This window comes from Carcharhinus amblyrhynchos, chromosome 8 (genome assembly GCF_965287045.1).
Source record: "Carcharhinus amblyrhynchos chromosome 8, sCarAmb.v2.hapA, whole genome shotgun sequence".
NCBI classification, from domain to species: domain Eukaryota; kingdom Metazoa; phylum Chordata; class Chondrichthyes; order Carcharhiniformes; family Carcharhinidae; genus Carcharhinus; species Carcharhinus amblyrhynchos.
In genome coordinates this window covers 82,986,422-83,002,891 of record NC_137331.1, presented here as the reverse complement: position 1 = coordinate 83,002,891, position 16,470 = coordinate 82,986,422, and the positions used below count along the sequence as shown (strand labels likewise).

The following is a 16,470-nucleotide window of genomic DNA, read 5'->3' as shown; positions in this document are numbered from 1 at the left end:
TTCATGCGTTTGTAAATGTCACACCTGTACTGTAAATTCAAGATCACCTGTGAGCATATAATCAGAGATTATTTATTTTCTTTATAGAAAGTTGCTATGCAGTTTCAAGCATTATTTTCAAGGAATTTAAAAAATACATACCAGTTACATGCAACTGTGACCTTCCATTTTGACTGTTACTTGAACAAGCTGTGGCCATGTCATAGGCTGCGATGTTAGCCTACAAAGAAAGAAAATTAAACATTACAAGTTCAGTCATGTACCTAGCACAATTATCGAAAACATCATATCTACCAAGTCAGTTGTTGCCTTTCTCAGAGCATTTTTCCTCTTGTCAATGAAGTACTTTTGAAACATTGTCAACTGTTTAAATGTAGAAAATATAGCAACCTTTTTTTTTATTTGTTCTTGAGGTGATGCTGGCAAGGCTAGCATTTATTGCCCTACTCCTTATATAAAAAAAACACAATCTTTACTGTGTAGATGGAGGCCATTTCGTCCATTGGATCGGCACTGACTCACTGAAAGAGCGTTCTACCAAATGGAATTTAATGTTGGCAAGTGTGAGGTGGTCCACTTTGGTAGGAAGAATGGTAGGAAGGACTATTACTTACGTGGCGAAAAACTGCAGCAGGCGACGGTGCAGAGGGACCTCGGGGTCCTTGTGCATGAGTCGCAAAAACCCAGCTTGCAGGTGCAGCAGGTGGTCAGGAAGGCGAATGGGATGCTGGCCTTCATAGCGAGGGGGATTGAATATAAAAGTAGGGAGGTCTTGCTGCAGCTGTATAGGGCATTGGTGAGGCCGCAGCTGGAGTACTGTGTGCAGTTTTGGGCGCCGCACCTGCGCAAGGATATTTTGGCCCTGGAGGGAGTGCAGAGGAGGTTTACTAGGCTGATACCGGAGTTGAGGGGATTGAGCTATGAGGAGAGGCTGAATAAACTAGGCTTGTACTCGTTAGAGTTTAGAAGAATGAGGGGAGATCTCATTGAGACGTATAAGATGATGAATGGGATGGATAGGATAGAGGTGGAGAGACTCTTCCCGCTCAAAAAAGACAGTAGGACTAGGGGGCACAGCCTCAAGATAAAGGGGAGGCGGTTTAGAACGGAGTTGAGGAGGAACTTCTTCACTCAAAGGGTGGTGAATCTCTGGAATTCTCTGCCCGTTGAAGTGGTGGAGGCTGCCTCGCTAAATATTTTTAAGAAGCGGGTTGATGGGTTCTTGATAAGAGAGGGGATTAAGGGTTATGGGGAGAGGGTGGGAAAGTGGAACTGAGCCACAACAGATCAGCCATGATCTTATTGAATGGCGGGGCAGGCTCGAAGGGCTAGATGGCCTACTCCTGCTCCTATTTCTTATGTTCTTATGTTCTAATCCGACTCCCCTGCTTAATCCCCACAATCTTCTACATTATTTCTTTTGAATACAAAGACAGAAAATGCTGGAAAATCTCAGCAGGTCTGACAGCATTTGTTAAAGAACAAAGAACAAAAAAAAAACAAAAAAAAAGCATCTTTGACGAAAGAACAGAACTAACATTTTGAGTCTGACGACTCTTTGTCAGAGCTGACAAACAGTCATCCAGACTCAAAACATTGTTTTCTCTCCACAGATGCTGAGATTTTCCAGCATTCAGATTACAGAATTGACAGTAATTTTCTTTTATCTATTTTGAAAATGCTGGTTGAACCTGTCTTTGGCAACCTTTCAGGAAGTTTGTTCCACACTCCAACCACTCATTTTATAACATTTAAATGAGAACTACTGCTCACATATTTAAAACATGATTTACTTGAAAAAATAGAAGCCACTGTATTCTCCTATATCTATCCATGAAATGAATCCTCCTAATCTGTAATATGGCATACAAGTGAAAGATTAAATGCTTGTTACAGGCTGTCATAACAGCCTCACTAGTCAATATAAACTATTGCTACATATTGAGCAACTTTGTTGAATATGTTGCATGACCGTAACTTATGTAGCATGTTAATTTAACAAATGTAAGCTCTGTGAACTTTTTAACGTAATGCAGGTTCAAACAGAATTTTCTTTATCCAAGGTTAAAACAGAAGTTATTTTTGAAATCTTCGCACATAGGTACAACTAAGACACACAAACGCACGTAGACAAATTACACATATTTTTATTTTCATTTCTGCCAAAGCAAGCAACGCAACATCTCTATGAAGCAGTTAGTCTCTGATGCAAAATCATGTCACTCCAGTTAATATCCAAATCTACTTCCAACTCCCAAACAATTTACTAACATTTATTTGTTACATGCAGAGTGGGGGTAATATCTCAAATCATTCTACTTGTTACATCAAGGTGTTTATTTTTTCAGGAAGCTTCTTGTTAAGTTTCCACTTATAAAGATACTGTTTGTTTCAGTCTTTGCTATTTATATTTGCTTCAGTCTTTGCTATTTATAATACAGTAAATAAGAAACATGGGCACAGCTTTCCATGGATCCTGTGGACATTAATAGTCCTTACATCAGCAGAATTCACAAACAGGTACGAAAGGGATGATAAAAACGAAGACAAGAGCTACTGCAATATGGTGATTAGCACTGCTGCCTCACAGCGCTGGGGACCTAGGTTCAATTCCGGCTTTGGGTGGCTGTCTGTGTGGAGTTTGTATGTTTTCTCCATATCTGCATGGGTTTCCTCTGGGTGCTCTGGTTTCCTCCCACAGCCCAAAGATGTGCAGGTTAGGTGAACCGACCATGCAAAGTTGCTCCTTAGTGTCTAAAAGATGTGTAGGTTGGCGGAATTAGCAGGGTAAATAAATGGGGTTACAGAGATAGGGTGGGGGAGGGGGCCTGAATAAGATTCTCTGTAAGAAGTCTCACATCACCAGGTTAAAGTCCAATAGGTTTATTTGGCTTTCGGAGTTTCAGGCTCCTTCACCAGATGAGTGAAGAGCTGTGTTCACAAACAAGGCATATATAGACACAAACCCAATTTACAACATAATGGTTGGAATGCAAGTCTTTACAGATAATCAAGTCTTAAAGTTACAGACAATGTGTGAGTGGAGAGAGGGCCAAGCGCAGGTTAAAGAGGTGTGTATTGTCTCCAGCCAGCCAGATTTTGCAAGGCCAGGCAAGTCATGGGGGTCACAGATAGTGTGACGTGAACCCAAGATCCCGGTTGAGGCTGTCCTCACGTTTATTGAGCTTGGCTATCAGTTTCTGCTCAGCGATTCTGCATTGTGTGTCATGAAGGCCGCTTTGGAGAACGCATACCCGAAGATCAAAGGCTGAATGCCCATGACTGCTGAAGTGTTCCCCAACTAGAAAGGGAACACTCTTGCCTGGTGATTGTTGAGCAGCATTCATTCATCCGTTATCATAGTGTTTATATGGTCTCCCCAATGTCTCCCCATGCCTCAGACATCCTTTCCTGCAGCGTATCAGTTAGACAACGTTTGCCAAGTTGCAAGGGTGTGTACCATGTACTTGGTGGATGGTATTCTCACATGAGATGATGGCATCTGTGTCAATGATCCGACAATGAATGTCTTGCAGAGGTTGTTGTGGTAGGGTTGTGTGGCATCATGATCACTGTTCTCCTGAAGGCTGAGTGGTTTGTTGCAGACAAATAAGAACATAAGAAATAGGAGCAGGAGTAGGCCATCTAGCCCTTCGAGCCTGCCCCGCCATTCAATAAGATCATGGCTGATCTGTTGTGGCTCAGTTCCACTTTCCCGCCCTCTCCCCATAACCCTTAATCCCCTCTCTTATCAAGAACCCATCAACCTGCTTCTTAAAAATATTTAGCGAGGCAGCCTCCACCACTTCAACGGGCAGAGAATTCCAGAGATTCACCACCCTTTGAGTGAAGAAGTTCCTCCTCAACTCCGTTCTAAACCGCCTCCCCTTTATCTTGAGGCTGTGCCCCCTAGTCCTACTGTCTTTTTTGAGCGGGAAGAGTCTCTCCACCTCTATCCTATCCATCCCATTCATCATCTTATACGTCTCAATGAGATCTCCCCTCATTCTTCTAAACTCTAACGAGTACAAGCCTAGTTTATTCAGCCTCTCCTCATAGCTCAATCCCCTCAAGTCCGGTATCAGCTTAGTAAACCTCCTCTGCACTCCCTCCAGGGCCAAAATATCCTTGCGCAGGTGCGGCGCCCAAAACTGCACACAGTACTCCAGCTGCGGCTGTTTAAGGTCGTGCAGTTGTTTGAAGGCAAGGAGCGGGGATGTGGAGATTGCCTTGGCGAGATGTTCATCTTCGTCAAATGACATGTCATAGCTTCTCCACTCCGGGAAAGTACTGACGACAAAAGGGTACTCTGTCCTCCGTGTCTTGTGTTTGTCTTCTGAGGGGGTCGGTGCGGTTGTTTGCTGTGGCGTGTTGGAACTGTTGATCGATGAGTCAAGCACTATATTCTGTTCTTATGAGGGCATCTTTCGGCTTCTGGAGGTGTCTGTCTCCTCATCTGAGAAGACCCTGTGTATACGGAGGGCTTATCTGTAGGGGATGGCTTCTTTAACGTGTTTAGGGTGGAAGCTGGAGAAGCGGAGCATTGCGAGGTTATCCGTGGGCTTGCAGTACAGTGAAGTGCTGAGGTGACCATCCTCGATGGTGTTACATGTGTCCAAGAATGCAACCAATTCCAGAGAGTAATTCATGGTGAATCTGATGGTGGGGTGTCATTATATAGTTGTTTCAATGATTGTTCACCGTGAGTCCAAACAAAGAAAATTTCATTGATGTATTTAGTGTATAGCATTGGTGAAAGGTCCTGTGCAGTGAAGAGGTCTTGTTCAAACCTGTGCATAAAGATAGTTGGCATATCGAGGCTGAATTTGGTCCCCAAGCCTGTTTTGTATGTCTGGACGAACAATTGGTTGTTGAGGGTGAAGACGTTGTGGTCCAGGATGAAGCGGATGAGTTGTAGAATTGCATCTGGAGATTGGCAGTTGTTGGCGTTGAGAACTGAGGCAGTTGCAGCAATGCTGTCATCATGAGGGATACAGGTGTAGAGTGCCAAGACATCATTGTGACAAGGAGTGTTCCTGGTTCAACTGATCCATGAGTGCTGAGTTTCTGTAGGAAGTCCATAGTGTCAAGACAGAAGCTGGGGGTTCTTTGTACAATGGATTTCAGGGTGCCCTCGACGTAGCCGAAGAGGTTCTCACACAGGGTCCCATTGCTTGATATGATGGGACGGCCGGGTGTATTTGCCTTGTGTATCTTCGGGAGGCAGTAGAGATCTCCAATGCAGGGAATCGTGGGATGAGAGCACGGTTGGTGCTCTGAAGGTCTGGATCAAAGGTCATGATCAGTCTCTTGAGTTGACGGGTGTGTTCTTTGGTCAGATCTGCAGGTAACTGTCTGTAATGTTCCTTGTGTTCAGTTGTTGGTACACTTCTTTGCAGTAATCCTTTCTGTTCAGTATGATGGTGGCCCCTCATTTGTGTTAGAGAGTTACTGCAGACTTGATGGGGCGAATGGCCTCTTCTGCGCTGTAGGGATTCTATGATTACTTAACTGTGCATCTAAAAGTGCTAGTGTCCCCAATCACAAAATCCCCGAATAATTCGACCCATTTTTCTTCAGTGACATAACTTAAGGTGTTGGTAGCCTGATGGACAAATTGCAAATTACTGGAGAATTTTAAAAACTCTTGGAAAATAAGCAACATCAATGAGGCCACAGTTGCAACCCTGCCCTAACTGCCCTGAGATGGTGATGGGTCTCCAATAAACTACCTGATTCCCTCTGGTAACTGTGCTCCTACAATAGTGTTGTGTAATTTCAAACTACTGATCCAGAAGCTCGGATATATGTACAAATCAAAATAATGCATGACTTGGAGGGGAATCTTCAAGCAATAATATGTGATTTGGTTGCTTGTGTCCTCAACGGTAGAAGCAAAAGGAGTCTGTCGAAGTGACTTTGATTAGTAGCAGCAATGCACACTGTAGATCATGCATAGTACGATGTACAGGAGGGTCGTTGACATTGAGTTTTATGGTAGGAGTGCTGGTTTTTCTGCTCAAGGTCTGGAATATAACTTGAACCCACAATCTTTTGTCTTACAAGCAAGCTTGCTGCTGTCTGAGCCACAGTTGACTCTCAAAGAGCTATGCAGCCACAACAGTCAAGAGGCTCAATGACATCTGTTTTGAATACCTTGGTTGAACACATCTCTACCATCCCTTCAGGAAGTTCATTCCAGACTGTAGCTACCCATTTTATAACGTTTAAATGACAATTACTGCTTACATGTTTAAAACAGGATTATTTATTTGAAAAAACAGAAGCCACTGTATTCCCCTGGGTCTCCTTTTAAACCACCTGATTCCTCCTGGTAACTGTGCTCCTGCAATAGTGTTACGTAATTTCAAATTACTGATCCAGAAACATGGATATATATGCAAATCAAAATAATGTATAATTGGGGGGGAATCTTCAAGCAATAGTGTTTCTGTGACCTGGTTGCTTGTGTCCTCAACGTAGAGGCAACAGGAGGGGGAAAGTCTGTGGAAGTGACTTTGATTACTTGCAGCAGTCCACGCAGTCGATCATTTTTTGAGCCAGATATTAAACCAAGCCTGTTCTTTCAGGTAGATATAAAAAAATCCTACGTCTCTATTATCAAAATGAGAAGGAAGTGAACTCTGGTGTCCTGGTCAATATGAATCCTGCAATCAACAGCACATTAACAGATTATCACATTTCTGTTCATGGCAACACGCAGCATGCAAATGGGCTGCCACATTTCCTATATTACAACAAGGACTGCACATTAAAAGTACTCTATTGGATATAAAATGCTTTGGGATGTTGTCAAAGGTACTATATTAATGCAAGTTTTTCTTCACCCAAGCAAGAGGTCTTACCCCTAAGAAATGCTACTTTGAAAAATTAGGAGAGTTATACCACATATAATGGATTATAGTGGAACATCTTCTGCTCTCTCATACCACCAGTTTCCTGAGCTCCCTTCCAGTACTTCTTACATACCACACCCATTCAGTGCTATCAAGGGCGGCATGGTGGCAGAGTGATCAGCACTGCTGCCTCACAGTGCCAACGGCCCAGGTTCAATTCCCAGCTTGGGTCACCGTGCAGAATCTGCATGTTCTCCCCTTGTCTGCGTGGGTTTCCTCTGGGTGCTCCCATTTCCTCCCACAGTCTGAAAAACGTAATGGTTAGATGCACTGGCTATGCTACATTCTCCCTCAGTGTACCCAAACAGGCACCAGTCTGTGGCAACTAGGAGATTTCCACAGTAATTTCATTGCAGTGTTAATGTAAGCCTACATGTAACACTAATAAATAAACTTTAAACAATTCACCCTGTTCCTCTGCATATTGGTTGACTGTTTTAGCCATCAATTCTACCAACAGCATTGAATGAAATTTGGACATTCACATTAAGAATCTCATTCCCTGGTGCTACAATCAAGGATAACTGTATAGATGGAGAGAAAAGTGATGGAAGAGGTTAAGAGCAACAGAATAAAAACAGAGAGATGATTACAGGATGAGAGATAATTAATTTAGCAAAGGAGAAAATTGATTTTGTTGTAGGGCAGTGTATTACGAATGTAAGACATATTTATAAGATTGTTGTGTTTTAAATGGTCTCTTTTAATTTGAATTCCCCTGAACGGGGATGATAATTTCATGTCGAAATCTGCCCATTAACAGGCCCAGGTGATTTAGTTGTTGTGGAGATGGAAATCCAGATTGAAACGGTTATGACTCAGTTGCCAATTTTCACACCTTCGTGCAAAAGAGGACAGCTGTCTTTTTGTGGATACAGACTCGTTCTCAAATCTGAAGAGGAAGACCAAAAACAGCTGCTGTGCCAAGCCAAGGGAGAGACTGTTTTTGTTAACCACCAAGCCTGTTTTTTCAGGTAGATGAGAATGAATGTCTTCTTTGATATAACTTGCAGAGATTTAAAAACTAAGGAGTTAACAGAGCTTGTCTTGACATTGGTGGTGGCTTTGATTATAGGGACTCTTAAGAGGCACTGAAAGACTCATTCTGGTGCAGTGGGAAAAGAGAACCTGTTCAATAGCTGGCAGGATTTTGGATACAAGTGACAAGGCTGTATTTCTGCTAAGAATATGCTGTTAACATATAAATGTGGTGTTTTCAGTTGTGTTATTAGTTCATGGAGAAAATTGCAGATGCAACCAAGACAGCCCCCACAGATTTCTCAGAAACCCACCCAGACTTCAGTGACCACTAAAACTCTGTCTCAAGAGGGATTTCAACTGCTCACTCTGGAAGATCAGCCTCTGAATTCTCTCAAAAGCTGCCCTGACTCAGACCCTCTGAATGACTGCGCACCTCCCAATAGTTCAATCTCTTCTCCTAAGACTCCGTTCCACTGGATTCACAAAGCTGTAATCCTGCCTCTAATTATTGGCACAATTTAAACTCTTTCACAGTCTTCTAGCTTCACTAAGCTGTATTGCTCAGATTTATTACAACTCCAGTCTCCTGGTTGCACTGAATTAGAAATAGTTCCCAGGGCTTCTTCTGAGCCATAACCTACTCCAGCAAAGGACCATGGATGTTCTACCTCCTTCTCAGCTCTTTGGGACTTCTTTGAGCTTATAACTGCAAAGAACTGCTCCCAGGACTTCACTGTAAGCTGCAAACCAAACTGCAACTTTCATCTCCACCAAACAGCTCCCAGGGCTTTTCTAAGCACCAAATGCCTACCGCCTGGTAACAGTTGTACATTTCATGCATGGAGGCTCTGCCCCACTACACAACACTTGGATAAACTGAAACCTGAGAACCCTCTTAAGCATCACCCATCTCCATAATAATGCAGTCCTTCAGGGTTCACTAAATGTTTTTACAATTTCACTTCAACTTACAAAACAACTCATATCTCTGGACTGCACTTTTTTGCAAGCAGTATAGACATCACTTCTCCTGTTCTCTAGCTAAGTAAGCCCACATGCTGTTTCATTGCTCTCTTTCTCTTCTATTTTGGCTCTATTATGCAAACAAGAGTACTGTTCTGACCTATCATTTTCTTTTAGGTGTTCTGGCTATCTTTAAAGCTCAGCATTTTAGTTACCTCACCTTCTCAAGAACAATCTTTCCAGAACTAGATTTTACCCCTAAAATAGATAAATAGATATTTGTTGCATTGATGTTGCGGTAAAGGATTTAAAACAGTAAATCTTGCTGCTTTTTTAAAAGTTATTGGTCTCAACAGGGATCATTACAAATGTTAGAAGATTTCAACTATAGTAGTGCATTTTGTAGAATGCACACATTATTGCCACTGTGCATCAGTGGTAGAGGCAGTCAATGTTTAAAGTGGTGGATGAGGTATCAAGCTTTGTCCTAGATAACAGTGAGCTTCTTGGAGTATTTGTTGGAGCTGTACTCATCCAGGCAAATGGAAAACATTCTGTCACATGGCTGACTTCTGTGGTATGGATGGTGGACACGTTTTGGGGAGTCAGGTGAGTTACGCCTTGCAGAGTTTCCAGCCTCTGATCTGTTCTTGTTGCCACAGTACTTATTGATTGGTTCTTCCAAACATAATGGTTATAGCTTCTGATAGCCAATGTTTCAGTTTGCTGTGCATGAAACCGCCATCAAAAGTCTGACTATTGCACCGGAGACTCAAACTGAAGTCATGCCAAGTCAGCTTGCAGTCATGCAAGGTCAGATTTCCATCATCATGGCTGTGGATACAGAATTTGTAAAGTCTCACAACAATCAGCAATCTCGCCTCCAACACATTACTAGCATTTCTGAGGCAGATCCTGGATGAATAGCTATGAATAAATTAAGAAGCAGAAGCTGCTGCTCCCTCTCAGGCTGGCAGCTCCTACCTTTACAATGCTGCCTATACCCTCACTGGTGACTGTCAGCCAGAAATTTACTACCTATAGAAGTTAAGCAATATTGGACTGTTGAACAGAAACTTAGGGTTGCAGCTTCCCGTACCACCCTTGAATTAGTTCTTAATATACAGCAAGGCAAAAAGGGGCTTCCTTGTTGCCTCTTTCCTTCCTCTGTCACTTCCATTCTTTTGCATGCTACTCCTCTCTTTGGTACCACTCCTCATTTTCTTGCCCAAAAGGTGATACCAAGTGTTATTCTCCCCATGATCACAAGATTTTGCAACATACCACCACAAACCTCAAGACCAGTTCAGTCACCCAGTAGCCATTCTTTGATTTTATAGCCAGCACTGCACAATGCCATAGAATGAAGTTGCCATAACCGATGCCAGGATGTAAGGTGTTGACCTGCGAGGTGCAATAATAGTCACATACTAGCTATAAGTTAAGGGAGTGGAATCTCTTTTGGTCCCAGCTCATGGCAGATTTGTCATGCAATGCCTGCAAAGCAACATATGTGCAGTCAATGCCATCTGCATGATATTGGAAAAGCTTAAATAACCTATAATTAAAAAGTAATGAAAAATGTTCAGCAGGTTAGGCAACATCAATGCAGAGAAAAAGAATCAATATTTCCGGCCCTTTATGTAAATTTCATGTTTCTTTTAATAGAAAGCTTTAGTGACTAATGCAAAAATAAGCTGCAAACTGCAAATGTTAATATCTGAACCACTAGGAAGGAATCAAACACCAAAATGTTCATCACCACATTCTCTTCACAACCAACGATAATGTAGTCCTTGTGCTGCTCTGAGGTCGGATTGGCTGCGGCAGTTAGCTGACATCAGTGATGACCTCCTTCGTGACCTGCAGCATCTCAAAAAATTGGTGATCTCTGAGTTCAGATGCTCTGAACATCCTGGTTGGAAATGGCCATCTGATGATGCACATCATCTCAAGTACCCTCTGATCAACCCAATACCTATGGCTGTCAGTCTTGATCAACATCCTGTACCTTCACATAAGGAGGGAGGTTGCAAACAGCTTCTGGAGAAGCTTTACATGCCTGTTGCAACACAAGGACCATAATCCACCTGCTGCTTGCCTTCTCCTGTGGCAGCCTGCGTGGCTAAGATCACCTTGCCAAGAAATAACAGCAGAGGCCCTACGGCAGCAGAAATGGAACCAACATGCCACCATTAAAAACTACTTTCTTGTCACAGATCCCATAGTCCGCCCACCCACCTACCCAGCTTCAATCTACCACGCCATCACTGGGCAGTCCTCAACCATTTCCGCATAGGCCAAGTCCTTTGTGTGGCAAATCAGCACAAGGAAAGCCTTGCAGGGAACCTGGACTGCAGCAGTGGTACATCCCAATCAATGAAAACTACCCCCTGACAAAAATAAGCAAAGGGCTTAGAGACCTCCATTTAGCCACTGTGGAACCAATTGCCTGGATTGGTGATTACTGCACATGCTAAAAAAAATGGTTGTTTGCTGCATGCCCTTCACCTCCTTCTGTAAGTTTGTCCTGTTCTGCAAGGCCTCTGCTCATTCTCTCAGAAATGCTCAAGTCCAAGAGGCACTGCATGTTTGTGAACAATTGAATCCTTGACGTCAGCAAAAGTGCTTCAATGCCTGTAGGCTTCTGATACTTGAAATAAGTGCAGAAAATACCAAAACCATGGTGAACTGTAGCAAAGGTGAGAAGAAATCAACTAGCAACTAACCTGCATATAGGTAAAGATCCCAGGATAACAGCCTTGAATACCACTGAACAAGTGTTCAGCTCAGCAAAGTTGAGCGGGGACATTGGCTAGAGCATGGAGCTCTAAAACGGTCGCAACACAACAAATCAGTATTGCACTTTCGTTGACCTCATGATCTGACTACTCCACATATTTCCAGTAGACATTAACTGCTTCAGCAATAACTTTACCAAGATAGTATTCAGCACACTTTGTGTCACAAGTGTACAATTTGAATCCCTGAAAGAACCCATAGCACTCGGAAAATGAGTGTTAGTAAGCCCAAATTCTCACTGAGGGTATTTCAAATAAGAGGTTAGGGTGAACAGTAAACAACATCTGTTGCTCCTGCTTATATCCTTCTAGATAGCTCACCAGTGACATTGCCAGAGGCCTGTTAATTAGCTACTTGCTTATTTAGGGAGTGATGACTACATTGCCAAAATACATTGTATTTTGTATAATATTAATGTAAAAATCATTGAAATTGCTGTATTCTAGTTTACACTGCATTGATATTAATATCCCATATTTATAAACCATCATGGAAGTAGCTTCCACAAAGATTTTGGAGATTGGTGGCCCTTGTAGCTGTTAACAAAGTTCTATAAAAATTCAACGACATAACTTTACAACACTTTAACAACATAGTGAATTAAGTATTTGAATAATTCCATATTATATTGGTACAGAATTATCATAAATTCCTCAGTCCCTTTGTAAATCAGTGTTATTGGATTCAATTATAAAGCAAAGCAAAAACTTAGTGCAGAATCTTACCACCATTCATGGAGATTTGGCTGGCCACCAAATTCTTCAACTCGCTGTAGCGGGAGTGTGGCATGAATGGCAGGTAAGATCGTGCTCACAATTTATGAATGTAAGTTTTTGATTACTTTCTGAAAAAGTCCTGTACCAGTCGGGCATTATCATCTTTCTTTCTGGACTCCAGAATTTAGGTCAAGTATCCAGTAACATTGTTAATCTTTGGTTCTGTAAATGCTGTAAAACAAAATTGTACACACCCAGGTCTCAGGAAGCTACTGTGACAATCCACTACTCTTCTTACAATTGAGATTGCAACAAAATCTAATGCAGTATTATCCTTCTTCATTCTCTTCATGTCCACTTTTCAACAAGTTAAGAAGTCTGACAACACCAGGTTTAAGTCCAACCGATTTATTTGATTGTAAACTCACAAGCTTTCGAGGTTTCCCTCTTCGTCAGGTGAATGGAGAGTACCAATAAATCGGTTGGACTTAAACCTGGTGCTGTCAGACTTCTTACTGTGTTTACCCCAGTCCAACGCCGGCATCTCCACATCACCTTTCAACAAGACAGAATATTTTACAACAATCTTTTTTGTTTGTTTTTATTCCAATTCAATCAAATCAAGTCCAATTCAGAGTCTCAACAAATTGAGACATTCCCGACCCAAGCTGATTACAGTAGGCATAGCTCCTCCTCTAAGACTTGATCTCATTTGCATCTGAGCCAAAAGGCCAAAATGCAGCTTGTAAAAATTGCTTCAAATGAAGCTAAAACGTAACCTAATGACTTCAACCAAGCACAGCATGTCAATACTACACTTGATCTTAGCCAAAAGGCCGAGAACAATCTTAAGATGTTGAAAAGTCAAGAAAAAAAAGGCAAGTAGTCACAAATCAAAAATAGCCTGAAACACTTTCCAGTTGACATATGTAGTCTATTTCACACTAAGGTTATTTTTCCTAACATTTAAAGTCATGACAAAAACTGATCCTTGTACATACGTTAATAGGATATCCTGCTGAAAAACAAATCATTTCTGCAAGCTCCCTGTAATGTTAAACATTGCTTAGTTCATAGCACACATCATGTGGCACCTCCACACTGCTAAGTGAGATAAATTGAGAACAGATCTACCAGCTCAAAAGTGGCCATCAAGAGGACATGCAAGACATAAAAAGCAACACAAGTGAATTCCACTATAACCTGTAATCTCATGCTCTCTCCTCCATCAAAATCAAGTCTGGTTTAATGAGGAGGGGAACAGCACCTGAAAATGAGATGCTAACCTGATGAAGTTGCAATAAAGAAGCATATAATGCTACACAGTGGAAGTAATACACTTTAGGCACAGCTAAGTGATCATGCAACCAATGGATCAGTTCAAAGCTCTGAAGGCCACCACCTCCATTCATGAATAGGGGCAGATAATTAAACAATTTACTGAACATCCCATCATCAATGTTTGCAGAACCGAACATTTCAGTCAATACCACCAGGTGGATGATCCTACTTGGATCATTAGCAAAGGCGACAAGCCTCAACAAATAAAGTGGCTGCAGTGCTGAGACATGTGCTAAGCAGTTTCAGTGTCATTACAAATCTGGCATCTAACCAAATCAGATTGCCTGGATCCCCTACAGTTTGCCTATCGCCACAACAAGTCCACAGCTGACACCATCTCCCTGGCCCTACACTCAACCCTGGAACACTTGGATAACAAAGACACTCATGCCAGACTCCTACTTATTGACTGCGGCTCAGCCTTCAACACCATTATTCTGACACAACTCATCTCCAAACTCAGTGGCCTCAGGCTTGGCTCCTCCATCTGTGACCAGATCCCAGACTTCCTAACCCACAGACTACTACCAGTTAGGATAGGCAACAGCCCCTCCTCCACGATCATCCTCAACAAAAGTGACCCAGAACGCTGTGTCCTCAGCCCTTTAGTATACTCCTTAGACACCAATGACTGTGTGGCCAATTTCCCTTCCAATCAATTTTCAAGTTTGCTGAGGACACCACTGTAATTAGGCAGATCGCAAACAACGATGAGATGGAGTACAGGAAAGAGATGGCGAATCTGATGAACTGAAGCAATGACAATAATCTCTTCCTCAATATCAGCAAAATGAAGGAGATGGTCATCGACTTCAGGAAGCATAGAGGAGGATATGTCCCACAACTGCATTCAGTTGTGGTTACAAAAAAAGAAGATATTGAAAATGCAAAGAAAAGTCACAGGCTGATTCCAAGAATTAAATCCTGAGATTTAGGAGAAGTTGCATCTGATAGTTAATTCTACATGTATTCAAGACAGTCAAGAGAAAGGAAAATATAAATCCAAGATATTACATTGAAATGTCAGTTTATGGGCAGCGGCAGTGGCACAGCGGTGCCTCACAGCTCCAGAGGCCTGGGTTCAATTCCAGCCTTGGGCGACTGTGTGGAATTTGCACATTTTCCGCATGTCTGCATGGGTTTCCTCCAGGTGCTCCAGTTTCCTCCCACAGTCCAAAGATATGCAGTTTGGTTGACTGGGCAATCTAAATTGCCTCTTAGTATTCTAAGATATGTAAAAAAGGGTTGGGAGGTGGTTAACAGGGCAAATATATGGGGTAATGGGGATAAGGCCTGGATAAGGTACTCTGTTGAAGAGTTGGTGTAGACTTGATGGGCCAAACGGCCTCCTTCTGCACTGCAGGGATTTTATAATTCTAGAACAAAGGGATAAGTTCAAAACAGTAAAAACGTAATTGTCAAAATAACAGGAAATACTCTATGCACAAAAACGATCAACACTTCAGACTTTCAGACATAGTGGGCAAAGTAACTCTGGAATCTTTTAACAGGATATGCCACAATAGAGGAATTTTAGATCTTTCTGATTTAAGTTGGTCGAATAGTCTTCCTCATTTTAATTATCTCATGCAGGACCATATAAAAATACCCAAGTTTTGTATAGTCTGCACTGGTATAGTGGGGCTGATTGGCTCAGTTGGCTATGATGCTGGCCAACCCAGATGGCACAGGTCCACCCCTGCAACCAACTGAGGTAATTCTTGAGTCTTGCCTTTTCTCCTTGCCCCATTATGTTATCATGTAATACGTGTGTAAAGGACTATTAAAAAAGCTCCTGAAAGCAGTCAACTTTTGTTTTCTAAAATCTGTCATTAAGAAAATTGCTATTAAAATAGGTAGTAGAGTTGTGAATTTTCTGGTAAAACGACCAAAAATTAATCACATGTTTCTGTACGAACCGGAATAAAAATTACGTAAATGCTTTTTTCCAAGTTGCACTCAAATAGTTCCATAAGTGCAATGGGAAACTGTAAAAATCAAGCCATTTATTATGATCACATTCAAGGAAGAAACTATTTGTTCCCAACACAGGAACCTATGCATTAAAACTTAAAAAAACTATTTGACTATAAAGTTACAGTTTTAGCAATCCCTTCACAACAGTAATCATTACAGATACTTCTGGAATTCTAGTCAGAAGCTTAATTTCCATTTCTGCAGCCATGCACATCCAGAAGATCAGTTATATTCTGACCGCACCCTGCACTTAGTTCAGTCAAAACAGAGATTTGCACATGTATATTTGGACGCTGACAGGGAGCTTCTAGGATGGTTAATTTTGAACATTATGAAACTGTAGATAAATTTTTCTCAGTCAAAAAAATCAACAAAGTTTATGAAGTTTCTGCCATACCCAAAAGAGCATCTGAGCACTTTTAAAGCACAACTCTGCCAAGTTTAAGCTATAGCATACCTAGTGCAATGTTCAAAGCCAAGGAAGAGAATGTACAACCACAATGCATCAGAAGTGACAATGACAGCACTTAACATCAAGGCCGAGTGTGGCATCAAGGAGCCCTAGCAAAACTGGAATCAATGGTTACCAGGAGGCTAACTCTCTGCTGGTTGGAGTCATACCTGGCACATAGGAAGATGGTTGTGGTTGTAGAGGGTCATCTCAGCTCCAGGACATTTCTGCAGGAGTCCCTCAGAGTAGTGTTCTAGGCCCAACAATCCTCAGCTGCTTCATCAATGACCCTCCCTCCGTCGTAAGGTCAGAACTGGGGATG

General features: G+C 42.0%; 1 protein-coding gene across 4 annotated transcripts in view; it reads right to left on the bottom strand.

Annotated features, from left to right (window-relative positions):
• The window catches only part of wwp1 (WW domain containing E3 ubiquitin protein ligase 1), a 180,632-nt gene that overhangs the window by 103,514 nt on the left and 60,648 nt on the right, over positions 1–16,470 (bottom strand). For 2 of the 4 annotated variants that reach the window (XM_080194350.1, XM_080194351.1), the window contains exons 1-2: positions 12,389–12,409; positions 142–220 (exon numbers count right to left, since the gene is read on the bottom strand). In XM_080194350.1, coding sequence (XP_080050476.1) covers positions 142–220; positions 12,389–12,394 — 85 coding nt within the window. In that variant the 5' untranslated portion in view covers positions 12,395–12,409. Of the gene's footprint in view, positions 1–141; positions 221–12,388; positions 12,410–16,470 lie in introns of those variants that run through there. The other 2 variants (XM_080194352.1, XM_080194353.1) reach the window with 1 other exon arrangement.